At 43.2% G+C, this 16,138-nt stretch overlaps 1 protein-coding gene across 4 annotated transcripts in view; it reads left to right on the top strand.

Annotated features, from left to right (window-relative positions):
- Nucleotides 1-16,138, top strand: part of CTIF (cap binding complex dependent translation initiation factor) — a 308,260-nt gene that overhangs the window by 256,232 nt on the left and 35,890 nt on the right. For 3 of the 4 annotated variants that reach the window (XM_079942099.1, XM_079942097.1, XM_079942098.1), the window contains exon 10: nucleotides 10,707-10,862. In XM_079942099.1, the coding sequence (XP_079798225.1) occupies nucleotides 10,707-10,862 (156 nt within the window). Of the gene's footprint in view, nucleotides 1-10,706; nucleotides 11,623-16,138 lie in introns of those variants that run through there. The other variant, XM_079942100.1, reaches the window with a different exon arrangement.

The raw sequence follows: 16,138 nt of genomic DNA, 5'->3' as shown, positions 1-16,138 counted from the left end.
CAGAGCTGGAGACCCAGGGGATGGCTGGTTTCAGTTGGCAAAAAAGAGCTCCTTGTTCCAGGGGAGAAGTTGGCAACCTACAACGTATGCGCCCAGAAGAGACACATAGGCTGGCTTTTGGTGGCCTCTGGGCTGGGCAAGTTCACAGCCCACTTCCCCACCCTGGTAGTGAGAATCACCACTAGCTGGCAGGTCACTCCAAGAGTTTCGATGTCCTAATCAAAAAAATCAAGGAAAAGGGTCACGATCTGCCAGTTTCTTTTTAAGTAACTGTTTTTCTGACTATAAAACTAAACGTTCTCAGAAAAGTGGGGAAATTCAGAAAATAATAAAATGTAAGAAATAAAGGTCATCCATAATTCCACTATTGAGAAACAACTACTGTTAACACTTTGGATATTTCTCATCTTTTTCCTTATATAAAAAAAATTGTTTTTATTCATGGGCGAGATTATATAATACTTGCAAGTTTGCTTTTCCTTTTCTCTTTTTTTAAAATATTTATTTATTTATTTATTTTTGGCTGTATTGGGTCTTCTTTGCTGCGCTCGGGCTTTCTCTAGTTGCGGTGAGCGGGGTCTACTCTTCGTTGTGGTACGCGGGCTTCTCATTGTGGTGGCTTGTCTTGTTGCGGAGCATGGGCTTTAGGTGCACAGGCTTTAGTAGTTGTGGCACGCGGGCTCGGTAGTTGTGGCTCATGGGCTCTAGAACGCAGGCTCAGTAGTTGTGGAGCACAGGCTTAGTTGCTCCGTGGCATGTGGGATCTTCCCGGACCAGGGCACAAACCCATGTCCCTTGCATTGGCAGGCAGATTCTTAACCACTGCGCCATCAGGGAAGTCCCTGCATTTGTTTTTCTCACTTAGCATTACACAGCCATTTTCCCAAGCTGTTATAAACTTCTCATAAACGTATTTTTAATGGGTCCATGAATCATCATTTACTTAATCATTCCCCTATTGTTGGATGCTTAAGTTTTTGAATTTTTGTGTGTATTAAGCTTATTTTTCCTGTTATTTTAAATTATTTCCTTATGATAATTATCCAGAAGTGCAATTACTGGATCAAACAATAAGAACATTTGAAAGGCTTTTTTTTTTTTTTTTTTTTTGGCTGCATTGGGTCTTCGTTGCTGCGCACGGGCTTTCTCTAGTTGTGGCGAGCGGGGGCTACTCTTCGTTGTGGTGAGTGGGCTTCTCATTGCGGTGGCTTCTCTTGTTGCGGAGCACAGGCTTTAGGCGCACGGACTTCAGTAGTTGTGGCACATGGACCCAGTAGTTGTGGCTTGCGGGCTCTAGAGCGCAGGCTCAGTAGTTGTGGCACACGGGCTTAGTTGCTCCGCAGCATGTAGGATCTTCCCGGGCCAGGGCTCCAACCCGTGTCCCCTGCATTGGCAGATGGATTCTTAACCACTGCGCCACCAGGGAAGTCGCCAAAGGCTTATTTTAAGATTTTTTTCAGGAAAGTGATACCAGTTTACATGGCCCATATTATGAGAGTGCCTATCTTACTTCATCTTTACCAGCAGTGACAGTTACTGGGGGGGTTTTTTGTGGGTTTTTTTGCTGTATGCGGGCCTCTCACGGTTGTGGCCTCTCCCGTCGTGGAGCACAGGCTCCGGATGCGCAGGCTCAGCGGCCATGGCTCACGGGCCCAGCCGCTCCGCGGCATGTGGGATCTTCCCGGACCAGGGCATGAGCCCGTGTCCTCTGCATCGGCAGGCGGACTCTCAACCACTGCGCCACCAGGGAAGCCCAGTTACTGGTTTTTAAGCTTTGTTAACATAGAAGGTGGAAAAAAATGATATTTTCATTCTTTTGATAGCTACTGAGATTTAATTTCTTTTTATATATTTGTCAATAATTTATGTTTTCACATATGAATTATCTTTTAATGCCCTTTCTCGTTTTGTCCATGAGGGATTTAGTACTTTTAATATCAATTTGAACAAGCTACTTAAATATTAAGACCGTTACCTTTTGTCACATTGATTGCAGGTATTTTTCCTGGTGTATCCATCGCCTTCTAAGTGTGTTTATAATATTTCGATTTTTGATGCATTCCTCTTGTTTTAATTTAGAAGGCCCTTCTCCATCCAGAAATTCGATAAATACTTTAATTTTCTTCAAGTTCTTATGGTTTGTCCTTTTTTTTTTTTTCTTTCTTTAACATTTACCTCTTTATTTCATCTGGAATTCATTTTAGGGGCCAGTGTGAAAGGAGACTCTAAATTATCCACTCCACCCCACACCCACCCCGACGTAGACAGCTGTTCCTGCATCATTGCTTGAGTGAATAATGCTTCCTTTGCTACTGATTTGTGGTTCTCTAGGGGCCATGTGATAAACCCTTATGGATGCCAAATTTGTTTCTAGGCTATCTGATCTAGCTATTCATTCTTATGTCAGTTCCACACCCTTTTAATTATTAAAGCTTTCGGATAGGTGAAAGTAATATAACTCTTTCCAATTTTGTTCTATTTGGTTTTTAGCTGTTTCCCTATTATTCTTTCAAATTACTTTTAGGATGTTTTTTTCAAGTCTCCATTTCCCCTTTCCCTCCAAAACATTCCCGTTGGAATATGGCATACAAATTGGTGTTAAACTTGTGAATTATTTCAAGGAAAATTACCATCTTTTCAGTGCTGTCTACCCATTAAGGAATATTATGTGTTTCTTCGCTTGTTTAAGGCTTTCTCTTAAATTTCTCTGTTCAGTTTTGCAATTTTCTTCATAGAAATCGCACATTTCTTAATAATGTCATTTAAGAACTTTTATTGCTTATTAAATGAGCTTTTGTGCATTAAAATGTCTCACTGGTTAATTCTGTCATAAAAAAGCTGTTGATTTTTGTATATTAAGTTTACACCTAAATACTATTAATTAGTTACTAAACTCTCTTGTTAATTCTGACCTTTATTAGAGAGTTCTCTTGGGGTTTTCACATATATAATCTTATCCAATCATTGTACCTCTTTCCTTCCAAGGGTCATGAATGTTGCTGCTGTTTTTTAATCAGGCCTATTGATATTATGTTTATAGATGTACTGATACTATATCCTCCTTGCCTTTCTGGGATAAAGTCTACTTGGTTATAATGTATCTGTTAGTATTTCATTTGGGACTTTTATGTCTACTCACATTAGAAAGATTAGCCCATAGACTTCCTTATTTGTAATTTACTATCATTATGAGATTTTGGTAATAAGGAAGAGGAAAAGCTTATTTTTTCTGTGTTCTGGACCAGTTTACATAGCAGAGCAGATATCTAATTTTTTGAAAGTGTGAATCAACTTACCTAGAAGAGTCAGAAGTTTAGAGACCTCCTTATAATATGTAATTCAGAACTTTTCATTTTATGATTTTCTGTCTTTTCTGGCTTTTAATTTATTTTTTCAGTGAAGTTCGGTGATACTTATTTTCTAAAAAAGCACATATTTCATCATTTTTTCCAAAATCATCATCATAGAGTGGTAAATAGTTTTTATTGTGCTTTTTAATCTACTCCATATCTGTTTACATATATTGTTCATATTTTTTTCTTTCTTTTTTTTTTTTTTAGTCATTGCAGTTTTTTTTAATTGAAGTATAGTTGATTTACAATGTTGTGTTAGTTTCGGGTGTACAACAAAGTGATTCAGTTATACATATATTTTTTTTTTCAGATTCTTGTCCCTTATGGGTTATTATAAAATACTGAGTATAGTTCCCTGTGTTACACAGTAGGTCCTTGTTGGTTATCTATTTTGTATATAGTAGTGTGTTTATGTTAATCCCAAACTCCTAATTTATCCCACCCCTCCTTTCCTTTTTGGTAACCATAAGTTTCTTATGTCTGTGGGTCTATTTCTGTTTTGTATATAAGTTCATTTGTATCAATTTTTTTTTTTTTTTAGATTCCACATATAAGCAATATCATATGATATTTGTCTTTCTCTGTCTGGCTTACTTCACTTCGTATGATAATCTCTAGGTCCATCCATGTTGCTGCAAATGGCATTATTTCATTTTCTTATGGCTGAGTAATATTCCATTGTATAAATATACCACATCTTCTTTATCCATTCATCTGTCGATGGACATTTAGGTTGCTTCCATATCTTGGCTATTGTAAATAGTGCTGCAATGAACATTAGGGTGCATATATCTAGTTTTCTCCAAATATATGCCAAGGAGTGGGATTGCTGGATCATATGGTAGCTCTATTTTTAGTTTTTTAAGGAACCTCCATACTGTTCTCCACAGTGGATGTGCCAATTTACATTCCCACCAACAGTGTAGGAGGGCTCCTTTTTCTCCACACCCTCTCCAGCATGTATGATTTGTAGACTTTTTGATGATGGCCATTCTGATTGGTGTGAGGTGATACCTCACTGTAGTTTTAATTTGCATTTCTCTAGTAATTAGCAATGTTGAGCATCATATTTCTAATTTTATTTCTATTTCTGCTTTCTTGTTTTTACATATAATTTCCTTTCTTTATTTTCTAATTAATTAATTTCTGTATTTTGTCCTTTCACATATTTCCTTAGTTATTGGTGGTTTTCTAAGTTTTTTGAGTTGAATATACAGATTAACACTGTTCAATAGAAGTATAACATGACCCACATATGTACTTTTAAATTTAATATTGTATTGCACTATACCCGATATATTCAGAATTTCAACATATAATTAGTATTTCTAAAATATTAGACATTTTACATTCTTTTTTCCATACTATGTCTTTAAAAACTAGTGTCTATTTTACACAGACAGCACATCTCAGTTTTTTAGAGGCATGTTTCAAGCACTCAGTAGTCAGTTTAGAGGTTATATTTGCTTCCTTTTTATTTTTTATTTTTTTAATAGACTTATTTATTTATGGCTGCATTGTGTCTTCGTTGCTGTGCGGGCTTTCTCTAGTTGCGGCGAGCAGGGGCTACTGTTCGTTGCGGTGCACGGGCTTCTCCTTGCGGTGGCGTCTCTTGTTGGGGAGCATGGGCTCTAGGCACACAGGCTTCAGTAGTTGTGGTGCGTGGGCTCAGTAGTTGTGGCTCGCGGGCTCTAGAGCACAGGCTCAGTAGTTGTGGTGCACGGGCTTAGTTGCTCCATGGCATGTGGGATCTTCCCGGACCAGGGCTTGAACACGTGTCCCCTGCATTGGCAGGCAGGTTCTTAACCACTGTTCCACCAGGGAAGTCCCTTCGCTTCCTTTTTAAATAGCCAAAATAGTTAAGACTATAAATTTACCTTTCATTATAGCTTTGACCACATCACACAAGTTTTTACAGCTCTTTATTTCCTAAATAATCTATTATTGTATATTTGATTACATCTTCTTTCCATCTTTCTTTAGGAGAATGCCTTTTAAACAAGTAATTGGCTATTTTTAAAATTGTTCTTAATTCTTAGTCCAGGTATGTAACCTGTACAGTTTCTGTATTCTGACATATGTAGTAGAATCACAGCTTATAATGAGGTTTGTTTCTTATGTTTTAATAGCTTTTGTTTTATGTAGTTTGAGTCTGTGCTATACAGTATATTTTTATCTATTATGGATTGTATTTTTATCTATATCAATAATTTTTATTTTACTTAATGAATGTTATCTTGAAAACTACTTTGATTTTACTTGTGTTTTACTTTTTTTTTAACATCTTTATTGGGGTATAATTGCTTTACAATGGTGTGTTAGTTTCTGCTTTATAACAAAGTGAATCAGTTATACATATACATATGTTCCCATATCTCTTTTATATCTATTAATGGCTGCTAGTGTTTTAATATTTTTTTTGTTTGTTTTAATATTTTTAAAAGCACACTTTAATGTCTATTTCTCTATTTATCAAACTTAAGAAAGAAGCAATAACCTGCGAATCTTTATGGTCTAAATTATGAAATTTTGTGTGCTTACAAGTCTTCTCTCCTTCTCCCACCAGTATTCATCAGTCTTAAGTAATTTAATCTTGGATTATTAGGTTACTACTACTATGAAATTCTTATTCAGATTACATTTATTTATTAAATATCTTCTCTCTTGAGGATTATTTCTGGATTTTGACTCAGTCTTATAACCAAAATTATAATTACTTATTTTGATTTAACTTCATAAATCTACCTGCTTTCAAGTTTTCACTTCTGGTCCTTCTACACCATGATTTTCTCAGAGTTGAGTAGTAAATTGTTTTTGGCTGGAGCATGTATTCAAGAAAGTTTTTGATTTTTAAGTTATTTTTAATTGTGTTTTTAAAAAGCATAAAGTTCTCATCTCAACCATTTTCTAAGTGTACAGTTTAGGCATGTTAAGTATAGTCACATTGTCATGTAATCAATCTCCAAAACTTTTTCGTCTTATAAAACCAAAATTCTAATCCATTAAACAACTACTCATTGCCCTGTCTCCTCAGCCTCTGGCGACCATCATTCTACTTTCTGTTTCTATGAATCTGACTACACTGGATACCTATATAAGTGGAATCATACAGTACGATGATGATTCTCTCGATCCCTTTGTTCTGTGTATCCTGATGTCCTTTTTGCAACTGGTTTACTTCACCTAGCATGATGTCCTTTGGGTTCACCCACGTTGCAGCATGTATCAGAATATTCTAAGATTTAACAATATTCCATTGCATGCATAGACTACATTTTGTTCATCCATTCCTCTGTCAGTGGACACTTGAGTAGATTTCACCTCTTGGCTATTATGAACGGTGCTCCTTTGAACATGGGTGTGCAAATATCCCTTCAAGATCCTGCTTTCAGTTCTTTTGTATATATCCCCAGAAGTGGAACTATTGGATCATACTGATAATTTAATTTTTAATTTTTTGAGGAATCGCTATACTATTTTCCATAGCAGCTGCACCATGCAATTCTTTTAAAGATAAGCATGTGGGTGGGATTTTTAAAAAATCTGCTTGTGTAAAATGTCTTTGTCTTGCTTTCACTCATAGCTAGGTGTGTCCTTTTCACCTCAAACATATGATGTTGCTTCAGTGTCTCTGAATTTTAACATCAATTATAGAAGTATAAGGCCAACCATATTTTTGTTCCTTTGTAAGAAACCTAGGGGGTTTTTTTCCTTCAAAGCTGTTTTTAGAATTTTTCCTTTTCCTTGAAATTAAAAAAAAGAAAATTCTCCTGCTAAGTATAAATAGTGGGGCTCTGGAACACTGTGAACCCTTTTTGCCTGAAGAGTCAGCTCTTTTTTTTGTTGTTTTGTTTTGTTTGTTTTCAACTTTAAGTTGCTCTCTCGGGTCCTTTGTTCTGTGTATTCTGATGTCCTTTTGAAAACCTCTATAATTCATGTCCACTGTCTGTCTTCTCTATCCTTTTTCTTCTTTCTTTTTTTAATCTATGGCTTTGTCTTCAGCTAGTCATTTTCCAAGTCTGTCTCATGTATCACTTTTTCTGCAGTATCCATTCTATCCTTTATTGCCTCCAATTCACATTTCATTTTGCTGTGGATTTCTGACTTCCTTTGGTTCTCTCCTATCCCCATTTCCAGTCTCACACTTCATCTCAACCTAAGGTTTTGTTAACTAATCCCATGTCACAGAATCTATGTTGTTGTTCTTAACAGACATACAATCCCACATGTCTGTAGTTGGGTTTTTTGTTTATCTTTGCTTTATTGTAGTTGACATGTTCAGAGTTATGCATTTCCATTAGATCTTCGAGATAATGCTCCCCTGTTCTGCGGTGCAGGATTTTTCCACAGATGCCATAGTTCTTTGCTCCTCCCTGACCCTTGAATGAGAAAGGCTGGGTTTGGTTTTGGTGTTAGCTGTGCAGATCATCCTTAGAGTTGCTCAGTGTCTACTGAGGTAATAGTCGAGTCTCCCCTCAGACCTGAAGCTGGTGGCTTCGTGCGCACATCCCAAATTCAATATCCCATATTCAGCAGACCTTCAGTGTTCTAGTGAGTTCTACTAGCCCAAAACAGAATCCTCTCTCAATGCCACTGATTATCAGGAGGAAACTGAGTCAAGCTGTAGCTCTTTGATCAGATGTAGTCATTTTTTTAAAAAAACTCCAGTCCCTGGTTTGCATTGCCCTGAGACTTTTCCTTCCCAGAGGGCTTTGCCTGAGAACACTGTGCCTCTGAGGACTCAGGGGACCACTTCACCTCCTTCTGCCCTGAATCTGCAATGACTAGAATAAGAGCAGTACTGATGGGAGCTGCCGTAGTGCACAGGCACGGGGGCTTGTTAACAGTTACAGGCTCATTGCCCACGAGCCAGCGGCAGGCAGAGGGAGGGCTCAAGCTCGAGCTCCCTCCCCATCTCACCCTTGTCTTACGGGTAGGGGCCAAGAGTTTTTGGACACCCAGAACTTCTCAACGACAGCATTTTAGTCAATGGTAAGGCGTCTGCAGTGAACTGTAATCTTCCTTCTCGGTGATGTGGGGCTTATGTCCACTCTCATGGGTATTTTTATGGGAGACAGAGAAAGGGCGTCTCAGGCACTGATACAGGGCCACCATTTTTTTTTTTTTTTTTTTTTTTGCGGTACGCGGGCCTCTCAGTGGTGTGGCCTCTTCAGTTGCGGAGCACAGGCTCCGGACGTGCAGGCTCAGCGGCCGTGGCTCACGGGCGCAGCCGCTCCGCGGCATGTGGGATCTTCCCAGACCGGGGCACGAACCCGCATCCTCCGCATCGGCAGGCGGACTCTCAACCACTGCGCCACCAGGGAAGCCCCAGAGGCACCATTTTAACACCCGTGCTGGCACTCTATAAAGGTCTAGAGTTGTTCTCAACCATGGTTGCACATTGGAGTCACCTGGGGAGCTTTGAAAATATACCAGTGTCTTGGCCTCACCCTGGCCAATGACACAAACCTCTCTGGGTGGAGTCCAAGCATCAGTAGCTTCAGAGTTCCTCCAGGTGACTCCAGTGAGCAACCAGGGCTGAGAACGTTTGGCTCAGATCAGAGAGCAATGGAAGGGCTTAGGTTCTCATTCAAGTTCTTGTACTGGTGACCTTGGTCAAGTCTTTTCAGCTCTTGTACCTCAGTTCCCCCATTCTAAAATGGGAATGGTAATGCCTGCCCCTGCTCTGACCACATAAAGATATAGTGGGATAAACAGAAGTTAATGAGGATAGAACTACCCAAAGTTTCATGACTTCAAGGCCCACAGTACAGCACCCTCTGCAGGGTCTGGGGCAGCAGGAAAAGTAATTCATCCTCCTCCCGGGACCATTGGGCCACCCCATGGTGGCCACGCCTTCTCACAATGATGGAAGCAGCACAGGAGAGTAAGCGTAAATACTTAAGGCCTCTTAAGGACCAAGATCAGAACTGGCCAAAGCAAGTCACAAGGTCAAACCCAAAGACCAGGGGAAAGGTGGAAGAAACTTCTGAACATAACCTAATCTACCACAGATTCTAATCTTTCAGTCGCCAGAGAGTTCAGGTTTTTATTTCATTCTGTCTGGACCTTTGCAGTGGCCTCCTTTCTGGTCTCCACACCTATGCCATATTAACCTTCAAAAGAGCACAGGTGGGCTTCCCTGGTGGCACAGTGGTTGAGAGTCCGCCTGCTGATGCAGGGGACGCAGGTTCGTGCCCCGGTCCGGGAAGATCCCACATGCCACGGAGCAGCTGGGCCCGTGAGCCATGGCCACTGAGCCTGCGCGTCTGGAGCCTGTGCTCCCAACGGGAGAGGCCACAACAGTGAGAGGCCCGCGTACCGCAAAAAAAAAGAGCACAGGTATGACCAAGGCATTTCAATGACCCCCCAAAACCTTCCCTACCAACCATCACATGGAACCTGACTCCTTGGCTGGTTTCAATTATCCACACTCTAGCCCCAACCTCCTTTCCCAGCCCTGACCCCATTTTCCCCTCTACCCACCTACAATGGGGACAGGTTGGCTAAGACCTCCCTGGTTCCCAAACTTCCATGTTACCTTCCTGGTGCCTCACCTGTGGTCATTGCTCCACCTGAAATTCCCCCAGGTTCTCAGGTCAGAATCCTAGCTCTTCCAAGATGCCAATTTCCAGTTGAAAGGAATAACTCCTACCTCTGAGTTCTCCAAAGTTCCTTTACCTGGAGCCCTCCAATGGCTTTTAGTTCATTCATAACTGAATGAACTAAAATGAATGGACATGTCTTATCTTACCTCCTAGAGCAGTGCCCGGCACACAGTGGGGCAATGGTATTTTTAAGGAGGATGAATGAATGCGTGAATGAATGCCTCTAGTTTTCCTTCTATGCTCTGGGCCACTTGCTGGCACGGGTTGTAGCTGTGTCTCTAGCCCAGTGCTGGGGCCAAGATGGACCTCAGATGCCCATTGCTGGGTGTGTGGTTACCCTTCACTGCTGTGGGGACATGATTTGGAGGTTAGCAAAGGAGATAGTTTAGCCCCAGGGAGTTGAATGGAGGAGGTGATGACTGGGAAAGGTGTCATCTCCCCCTTTACCTCATTCCCTCCACCTCAGTATCTGGGTCAGTGAGGCAAGTCTGTAGCGCCCCCCAATCTGGGGACACTGAAGAAGAGGTGCTGTGGCTAAAGATCAAGGTGGCCTTTCTGCCCACAAGTGAGTCTTCAGCATTCATGCTCCAGCCACAGATCACCCATTGCCCTTCTCATGGAAATCATGGGGTTTACCAGTTGCCCAGGCCTAGCCCTTAGCCAGGAGGCAGAGTGGCAGACTGGGGTGGTGCCCGGGCCCCTCCCAGCTCCTGTGCAGCTGACATGGTCTCTTGTGCCTCCGCAGAAGGACTTCACAGTGCGGGAGGAGCTGCAGCAGCAGGATGTGGAGCGCTGGTTGGGCTTTATCACCTTCCTGTGCGAGGTCTTCGGCACCATGCGCAGCAGCACGGGCGAGCCCTTCCGCGTGCTCGTCTGCCCCATCTACACCTGTCTCAGGGAGGTAAGTCTCTGCCGGCCCTGCCCGAGAGCATGGGCGCTGCCCTGTCTGCTAACGATGCGCATCTCCATCTCTGATGCGCCAGGAATGCCACAAGGCTTGTACCACTTAAAGTGATCAATCATTTGGTTAAGAGAAACGGAACTCCCCGGTGCTTTTGTTTACTCTACCCAGGTTTTTATTTATTGAGTTTACGTAAAAGGAAATAATCCCCCAAAGGAAAGTATTATGAACTCAGACTGCAGTCATTCATACTCTAGAACACTGCCTACAGAAGGGAGATCTACAGAAAATATTGAGTGAATAGATCTTTGGACTGGATTGGTTTACCATTGAATTATTTATTTTAAAAACTATTTGCTTCTAAATTTCCTCTGATAAAGAAATAAATAAGGATAATAAAGAAACTTTTAAGAAGCAAGAAGTCAGTGGGGTGATGGCCCTACCAGGTATCATAACCCACTTTGGAGGGTCACCCTTGGCGGCTCTCAAGGGGTAGAATTGAAGGGCAAATGTGGAAGCTATTGGTGTGTCCAGTGAGAGGCTGGTGGCCCAAAACCCAGTCACGAGAGTGAGGAGGGGGAGGACCAGTTGCATTCCAGTTATATCTTTGAGTTAGAACCAACAGGACTTGCTGACATGAGATACAGAGAAGGGAGGAAGTGACGTAGGGTCCTCATCTACCACCCTGCTAGCACCATTTCCTGGGACGGGGAAGCTGGAAGAGAAACAAGTAGAGTGTGGATGAAAACCAAGAGTTTGGGTGGCCTGTTGGCCATCCCTGGGGACACAGGCTTCAGCGTTGTGTGAAGTGTCGACCTGTATCTGGTGCTGGGGACTGGATGGGGTCACCCAGGGGTGGGGGGTGGGGGTGGGGTGAGATGGAGGAGGGGAACTGGACAAGGAGTGGCCGGGAGGCTGGAAACAAGCCAGGAGGGCACAGTCATCACAGCCCTTGTCCAGTGGGGCCAGCCCACACCTCACAGGTGTTGGTCCCCTCCCACCCTCAGCAGCTGATCCCAAGATGCTGATCCCAAGAGGAACAGCCTCTGGGGAATCAGCGGGACCAGGACAGAGAAGAGGCCTGGGTTTGGCAACAAGGAGGGGCCCCACGGTGTCAGTGGAGTGAGAACAGAAGCTACGTTTGCCTCGTTGGGGAGTCGGTGGAGGTGGGGGCGTGAGTGTGGACACTTTTTTGGAGAAGTGCTTCTGTGAAAGGCCGCAGGGAAAGACAACTTGTCAGCTAAAGGGGAGGTATGCGGTCAAGAGACACTTTTGTGTTTCTGAAAGAAAGATAATAGAGCAGTTTAAGGGAAAGGAGGGGGCATCTGTAAACGTTTTTGAAGCATCCATTTATAGGAAAATAGCACATTCATTCCAGACTGCGTGGATCTGCATGAAAGCAGAGCACACAGGCCTCTCCTGGGTGCTCGGTGGCCCTGTCAGCCTCTACCACTTCACGTAGCCAGAGATGTTTCTTGACAAATGTACTTGAATTCAGACTTGTTTCTCAGATTCAGACAATGACCTCTTCCAACTTGAGTTCACTCTCAAAGTGTCCTCAGCTCAGAAAGAAGTACCAAGATGGGCCATGGCTACGCTTTTTGCAACCCTTTGGGATGCTTTGAAGGCAGCCCTCTTGGAGTCCTCTCATCCTTGCCTGAGCTGCCCTGCACCCCGACCACCCACCTGAAGGCAGGGAGCAGCATTGTTCTAGGGCGGTGACCTGGATTGCCCCAACATGTTGCCTCTGCGTGATCTGGGCACCTCCTGGTGTTGCTGTCACCTGCTCCCGCAAGCAGGAAGCAGGGCTACAGCCGAGCCCTGGCCCTGGCTGCTGGGACACTTCTGACAACACCTGAGGTAGTGCGAACCTTCTGGTGTGAGTCCGGCAAGTGCCGGGAGGTCTGCACAGACCAGGAATCAGGAGCCTCCCCTGACGCACACTTGTTTGTTGCATTAAACTCACACAGACCCCGCCAGGCCCACCGTAAACTTGAAGGGTAAATAAATGATCAGTGGTTTTCACCATTTTGTAAAAGAGGAAACCACCGCCCCGCGTTCCAAACTATCTGCTTGAGGCCGCATGGGGAGACCCCTGAATTCTTAGAGTCAGCTGCTGCCTCCTGTACCTTATGACACATACACACATACCCAGGCCTGACCCACGTCCCAAAGCAGGTTGAGCCAGCTCTAGGACGTTTCTAGAAGCCAAAATCACTGCCGCTGCCTTTCTCTGCGCTGGACAAGTTTAGGCTCTTCCCCCGGGGCCATGCAGATGGCTGACCCCAAATGTACAGGGCCCACCCTGCCCTGAGGTCATCCCAGCTTCCTGAACCATCCCCAGGCCAGCATCTCTGGCTGCCCACTAGACACGTCCCAAGTCAAGCCTCGAGCCTTCCAACAGGTTTTGCCAGCGGTGCCCCAAACCCTCCTGCTCACTCCCTGTCTTCACGTGGCCCAGACCCAGCCTTCCTGCCCCGCTGTGGCCAGACCGCAGCCCCAGGACTCCCCAGCTGCCCTTTCTCAGTGTCATGGGACACCCACTCCGCCCTCTGCTTCGGCACCACCCCCTAAGGCTTCCCCTGCTCCCCTTTCCTTGATGCCCCCGAGTCAAACACAAACCCACGGGCCACCTTGGTGCGAAGAGTTTCGTTTGCAACAAACCTAAGGGAAAGATACAAAATCCTCAGTGTCGGGGTCTTCATGCTTACGGAGGCCGCCTTCAGTGGATGAGGGGCTTACCCAGATTGAGCGTGTGCTTAGCCCCTGAGCCCCTTCAGGCTGGAGGACAGGCAGCTCTCTGAGAGATGCCCTGCCCTAGAGCGAGGCCCCTGGGCATTTCCTTCCACTCTCTGACCTAGTTGAATTAACCCTCTCTCAGTCACTCAAGCTTGAAATCCTGGACTCCATCCTTGGAGTCTCTCTCTTCCTGGCCCTAAAACACCTCCTTCCGGGCCCAGCTCAAGCCACCTCTTCTGGAACCTCCCCTGTCCCCACCCCCAGCCGAGTGTACCAGGAGCTCCCTCCTGAGCGAGGCAGTGCACTCCATCCTTATAGCTCCAATCCTTTTTACATCACCTTAGAGGATTTTTTAGTATAGATAACAGTACAGTGGAAGGCATTGTCCAAAGCACTTAATGCATTCTCTTGTCTTTTAACTCGGGCAACACCCTGAAGATTATCATCCCCATTTTCCAGAGAACAGAGAGATCAGACAGCTTGCTCATAGCCACACAGTTAGCGGGCTGCAGAGTCAGCATCGGAATCCAGACGTGACTGCCCGAGTCCCTGCTCCTAAACACCCTGCTTCACTGCCTTACAAGCAGAGCGGGAGCTGCTCTTATTCTATTCTCGTCCATACCCAGCGCCTACTCTGTGTTGGAAGCCAAATAGATCTTTGTGGGATTGATCCGGTTTTTGCCGTAAAGATCATGTGCCAATCAGAGATCCCTCTTCGAGGGATGGAGAAGAATAATCTTCAACAAGCTCTTTAACTGTTTAAGAGCAAATCTTTTCTGCCAAGATGGTTTTCCAAGTGAGTGAGGAGTAGTACGGTGACCAGAAGCCGCGTGAGTCTCCTTGCCCTACTGTTTACAGCTCATGTTTGCCTCATGAGCTCTTTTGAATTTTTTTTAATGTTTTCAAATGTTTATTGTGGTCAGAACACTTAACATGAGATCTGCTCTCATAACAACTTTTTAAGTGTACAGTACAGTATCGTTATCTGTAGGCACAGTATAGTACAGCAGATCGCTAGAATTTATTCATCTGACGTAACTGAAATTTTATACCTGGTGATTAGCAACCCCCCACTTCCTCCTCCCCGCAGCCTCGGGCAACTCCTATCCTATTCTTTGTTTCTATGAATTTGACTATTTTAGATCCCTCATATAAATGGAAACATGCAGCATTTGTCCTTCTGTGACTGCTTATTTCCCTTGGCACAATGTCTTCCAGATTCAACCATGTTGTCCCATTTGCGAATTTCCTTCTTTTTTAAGGCTGAGTAGTATTCCACTGTGTATAGATCACATTTTAAAATCTATTCATCTCTCGGTGGACATTTAGATTATTTCCACATCTTGGCTGCTGTGAATAGTGTTGCAATGAACATGGACGTGCTAATATCTCTTCCAGATCTTGATTTCAGTACTTTTAGAGAAATACCCAGGAGTGGGATTGCTGGATGATATACTGTAGAAGTTCTATTTTTAATTTTTTGAGGAACCTTCCTACTGTTTTCCATTGAAGCTGTACCATTGTGTATTCCCATCAACAATGTACAAGAGTTCTAATTTCTCAACACGTTTTAATATTTTGTAGTTACATATGTATATATATATATATATATATATGGATATAAAATAGCCTTCCTAACAGGTGTGGGGTGGTTTTGATTTGCATTTCCTTGATGATTAGTGACCTTGAGCATCTTTTCATATGCCTGTTGGCCATTTGTATGTCTTCTTTGGAAAAATGTCTATTCAAATACTTAGCCCATTTAAAAAAATCTGGTTACTAGTTTCTTTTGCTTTGGGGCTGTAAGAGTTCCTTAAATTTTTTTGAAAATTAACCCCTTATCAGATGTATGGTTTACAAATATTTTCTCCCATTCTGTAGGATGCCTTTTCACTCTCTCGTTAACTTTGCTGTAAGAAGCCTTGTAGTTTGAGGTAGTCCCACTTGTCTGTTTTTGCTTTTGTGCTTTTGGTGTCATATCCATGAAATCACTGCCAAGACCAATGTCATGAGACTTTTCCCTTATGTTTTCTTCAAGGATTTATAGTTTCAGGAGTTATGTTTATAAATCTTTAATCCACTTTTTAGTTTATTTTTGTGTAAGGTATAAGCTAAGAATCCAGTTTCATTCTTTGGCATGTGAATATCCAGTTTTCCCAACAGCATTTGTTGAAGAGACCATGCTTTCCCCATTGTGCTTTCCTGGCACCTTTGTTTCTATCCACTCCCTCTCAGTTGACCATACATGCATGGATTTATTTCTGGGCTCTCAACTCTGTACCATTAGTCTATATGTTTGTTTTAATTACTGTAGCTTTGTAATATATTTTCTTTTTTATATAAATTTATTTATTTTATTTATTTTTGGCTGCATTGGGTCTTCATTGCTCCATGCAGGCTTTCTCTAGTTGCGACGAGCGGGGGCTACTCTTCGTCATGGTGTGGTGGCTTCTCTTGTTGCGGAGCACAGGCTCTAGGCATGTGGGCTTCAGTAATTGTGGCTCACAGGCTCTAGAGCGCAGGCTCAGTAGTTGTGG

The sequence above is a fragment of the Stenella coeruleoalba genome, assembly GCF_951394435.1.
Source record: "Stenella coeruleoalba genome assembly, chromosome: 14".
In the NCBI taxonomy this organism is placed as follows: Eukaryota; Metazoa; Chordata; class Mammalia; order Artiodactyla; family Delphinidae; genus Stenella; species Stenella coeruleoalba.
Note: the sequence above shows the minus strand (reverse complement) of the source record. Positions and strands in the feature narration are given on the sequence as shown.